We start from the raw sequence: 3,635 nt of genomic DNA, 5'->3' as shown, positions 1-3,635 counted from the left end.
CCGTCCCTGCTGGCTCCGAGCCCAGGGACTGCTGCCCTCCGGGGGCTGCCAGCCCCGGCCCCCACTGTGTGGCTCCAGTCAAGCCTCTGCTATGCAGGGAGGGAGCAGATGCTGTCATCCCTGGGCCTGTGCACCTCAGGGACTCTGGGAACTTTGTATATTTTGTTAAATTAAATTGTACCCCTGCCACCTCCTCGCTGGTACCCACTGGCCCGTTTTCCCCCAGGGGTGTGCAGCCACCCCTCTGCAGCAGGGCTGGCAGCAGGCAGGGCTGCACGGAGACCGCGGCACCGGGAGCTGGCAGGGACGTGCTCAGCTCCAGGTAAAAGTGGAGACCTCTCCCCCAGAGGTTTTATTGAGGAGCAACTGTGGCTCCTCTGGCCGAGGATAAAGGCACAAGGATCCCTGAATGTTCCAGAGCTACACGGTGTTCGTGATACAGAGAGCAGAGCCTCGGGGTGTCACCCAGGGATTTGGGACTGGCCCCGCCAGGGTCCTGCTCTGACCCCCTCATGCCCAATGGGCAGCGCACAGCTGTCCCGTGGCAATGGGGGACGCGAGGCAGAGCTGAGGCTCACAGCTCGTTGTGCAGTGGCTGGCACTGGGGGCTCAGTTTCTTCTCCAGGACAGCATCGGGGGCACACACCCAGGGGTCACCTGTGTCCCACTGCCACTTCAAGAGCTGCGTGCGAAGCAGCTGGAAGATGGCGGCGTAGCGGGGGTCGGGGGCCAGGTTCTGGCTCTCAGTGGGGTCGCGGCTGCAGTCAAAGAGCTCCCAGCGGTCCCTGTAGTAGTACTGGTGCAGGGTCTTGTTCCAGTGGGTTGGCTGCCCGGCCCTGGTGCGGTTGAGCAGGTCTTGGAAAGTGGGCGAGATGTAGAAGTCCTGGTCGATGGGAAAGGGCATCTTGTAGTTGAGGTTGTGAATGAGGTGGAACTGCTGGTGCTGGATGGCTCGCATGGGGTAGTACATGGTCACTTCGTGGTGGCTCTGGCTGCTGAAGGCGGTGGCCCAGGGCTGCTCCGGCTCCAGTGCTGGCAGGAGAGACTTTCCGGTGAGCTGCACCCGCTTCGTGCCAAAGATGCTGTAAGAAGGGTAGGGGATGGAGAACCAGTCCAAAATGGTCGGCGTGAGGTCTGGAGGGGAAGAGAAGGGTGAGAGGAGGGGCTAGCACCCATGGGAGGAAACTCAGGCCTGGAGAGGTCCCCGGGGTCTGCTGCCATGTGGGCTGTGGGTGGTCCTGGGATGAGCTGCAGAGCTGAGCCCTGGGATGATGTCCCTGCAGGGGACCCTGCTGCTCCGTCATCCCTCCTCTCCCTTCCCAGGGCTGGCCGTGCTAATGCCGAGGGCTGCAGGCTGTCCTCCGGGAGAGGACCCTGGATTTTGGCGTGGGGAGGGTGGGGACCAGCTCATGCCCCCCCGGCACAGCTCTGCATGCCTCTGCTCCTTCCTGGGGGGCACGGGCTCTTACCCAGGAGGGTGGCGAAGGCCTGGCTGACCTGCCCCCAGCGCTTGGTGTGCTCGGGGGAAGAGATCAGCAAGGGCTCGGCAGTGCCCGACAGGTAGAGGTTGGTCCTGCCGCTGGGGAAGGGGATGCCGTTGTCAGAGGTGTAGATCACCAGCGTGCTGTTGTGGAAGCCAGCACGCCGCAGCTCCTCCAGGACCAGCCCGATCCCTGCGGATGGAGGGGCAGAGCTGAGGCAGGGGTGGGAGGGACCACAGCGCTCGCCAGCGCCAGCCTGGCCCCCGCAGCTCCTACCTTGGTCCATGCGCCCTATGGTTGTGTACTGGGCTGCCAGGTCCGCCCGGGCAGCCGGCGTGTCTGGAACGAAGTAAGGGACCTAAACGGAGAAAGGGAAAGCGGCACATGGCAGCCATGGGGAAGGAGGACATGGGTGCGTCAGGGTGGCCTTCACCAGCTCTCGCCCTTAACGCTGACGGCAGTGACTGAGGTGGGGGCCAGCTTGCAGCCGCCCTGGCTCCAGCGGAGGCTGGTGTCGCATGCAGTCCCCATATGGCCCCACGCAGCCCCGTGTAGCCCCACGCAGCCCCATATAGACCCATGCAGCCTCACAGGCTCCCACCTGCACTTGCTCTGGGCGGTAGAGCTGTGGCTTCCAGTCCGGGATCCAGCCCATGCCACTTTCTCCGTTGCCGAATTTCTCACAAAAGGCCCCGTACTGGGGCTGGGAGTGCCCACAGCGGTGGGGGTCGTGGAAGGCGACGTAGAGGAAGAAAGGCCTAGAGATGGAGAGGGTGGAGGTGGGGTGATGTAGCAAAGGGCTGCCCGTGTCCTCTGAGAACAACCCTGGGCTGTGCAGGGGTGAGCTGGTGTCGGCAGGAGGACTCCCACCTAATCTGGGCTTCTGAATATGGGGTGACCCAGAGACAAGGTGTCCCTTCCTAGTTGTGACCAGCTGGGATATGGAGACATGTCTTCAGTGAAGCCGGTTTCCCTCTCCGCTCCCATGCCCCCTCGCAGCCTGCCCCGGGGACACAGGGTCCGTCTCACCTCTCATCCTGGCTCTGCAGAAACTGCCGGACGAGCGCTTTGATTCGAGTGATGTTTCTCCCAACCTGCAAGACCGAACTGTTCTCTTCTGTGTAGGCGAAGTCGAAGGGGTAGACAGCCTCGGGCCCAACATGCTTCTTCCCAATTATCCCTGCAAGAATGCAGACATGTGTTGTGTCAGGAGCAGTGGGGAGCAGGGGCTAGGACGCTGGCTGCTGCTGCTGTCTCCTCCCTGGGGGATGATGCAGATCATTTGCTCCAGCACCGACTGCGCTCAGCAAACGCTGGTGAAAGTGGAAGATGCTGCTGGCTTCTCCAGGCATTTCTGCCAGTTGCAGAGGCAATTCCACATCTGCTCAGAAAACGGGACTCACCCAGGGACCACGCTGCCCCAGGTCACAGGCGTGGGTAAGCACTAGAGCAGCTGAGCAGCCGAGGAGGAAGTTTGGGTCAAGCATGAGCCTTGTGTGAACCTGGGAACGAGGAAGGAGCAGGATGAGGAACAGAAGTGAAAGGTGTAATGAGGATGGTAGAGGAGCAGCAGTGGGGGGAAGCGAAGCAAAACCCAGGTGTCAGCACAGAGCATGGGCATGGGTCCAGTTGGTGCTGTCTAGCTTGCAGGTGGGTTAGCCGTCAAGCTCTCAGCCGATGGAGTTCGGTGCACAGAGGGGGGGTGTTCCCTGTGCGTGCCACTTGCCCTGGGCTCCCCTACCTGTTCGGACGTGTGCTTGGCTGAGCAGCCGGGGCAGGCTCCGCACGCCGTCAAAGGAGTTGAAGTGGTGCACGTCCTGGTGCAGCCCATACATCCCATTCTGATGCTGCAGGCGGGGGGAGACAACACGGTTGGACGATGCCTGGCCCCAAAACAGGTCCAGCCATGCACCAAAGTGTGTATGCATGGGAAGCAGGTCCCAGGGGGCAGGGGAGAGAGTGGGTCAGTGGGAATGGGGATATTGCCAGGTCCTGTGACCATGCTGTAAGCATGCCCGCTCTGGTCATCCCTGAGGGCCCACCGCGGACTGGCAGCCCCCACCCTGGCACGTGCGGGTGCCCCTACCTGGGGTAAGCCGGTCAGGATGCTGGCCCGGCTGGGGGAACAGCTGCTGACGGAGGTGAAGGCGTTCT

At 62.4% G+C, this 3,635-nt stretch overlaps 1 protein-coding gene across 1 annotated transcript in view; it reads right to left on the bottom strand.

Annotated features, from left to right (window-relative positions):
• Positions 1-466: 466 nt before the first annotated feature.
• SGSH (N-sulfoglucosamine sulfohydrolase) overlaps positions 467-3,635 on the bottom strand; it is a 4,421-nt gene continuing 1,252 nt past the window's right edge. Inside the window, exons 2-8 of the mRNA XM_009324581.1 lie at positions 3,568-3,633; positions 3,223-3,328; positions 2,511-2,661; positions 2,083-2,239; positions 1,758-1,839; positions 1,470-1,673; positions 467-1,134 (exon numbers count right to left, since the gene is read on the bottom strand). Coding sequence (XP_009322856.1) covers positions 575-1,134; positions 1,470-1,673; positions 1,758-1,839; positions 2,083-2,239; positions 2,511-2,661; positions 3,223-3,328; positions 3,568-3,633 — 1,326 coding nt within the window. The 3' untranslated portion in view covers positions 467-574. The remainder of the gene's footprint in view (positions 1,135-1,469; positions 1,674-1,757; positions 1,840-2,082; positions 2,240-2,510; positions 2,662-3,222; positions 3,329-3,567; positions 3,634-3,635) is intronic.

The sequence above is a fragment of the Pygoscelis adeliae genome, unplaced genomic scaffold (genome assembly GCF_000699105.1).
Source record: "Pygoscelis adeliae isolate BGI_AS28 unplaced genomic scaffold, ASM69910v1 Scaffold445, whole genome shotgun sequence".
Lineage (NCBI taxonomy): Eukaryota > Metazoa > Chordata > Aves > Sphenisciformes > Spheniscidae > Pygoscelis > Pygoscelis adeliae.
Note: the sequence above shows the minus strand (reverse complement) of the source record. Positions and strands in the feature narration are given on the sequence as shown.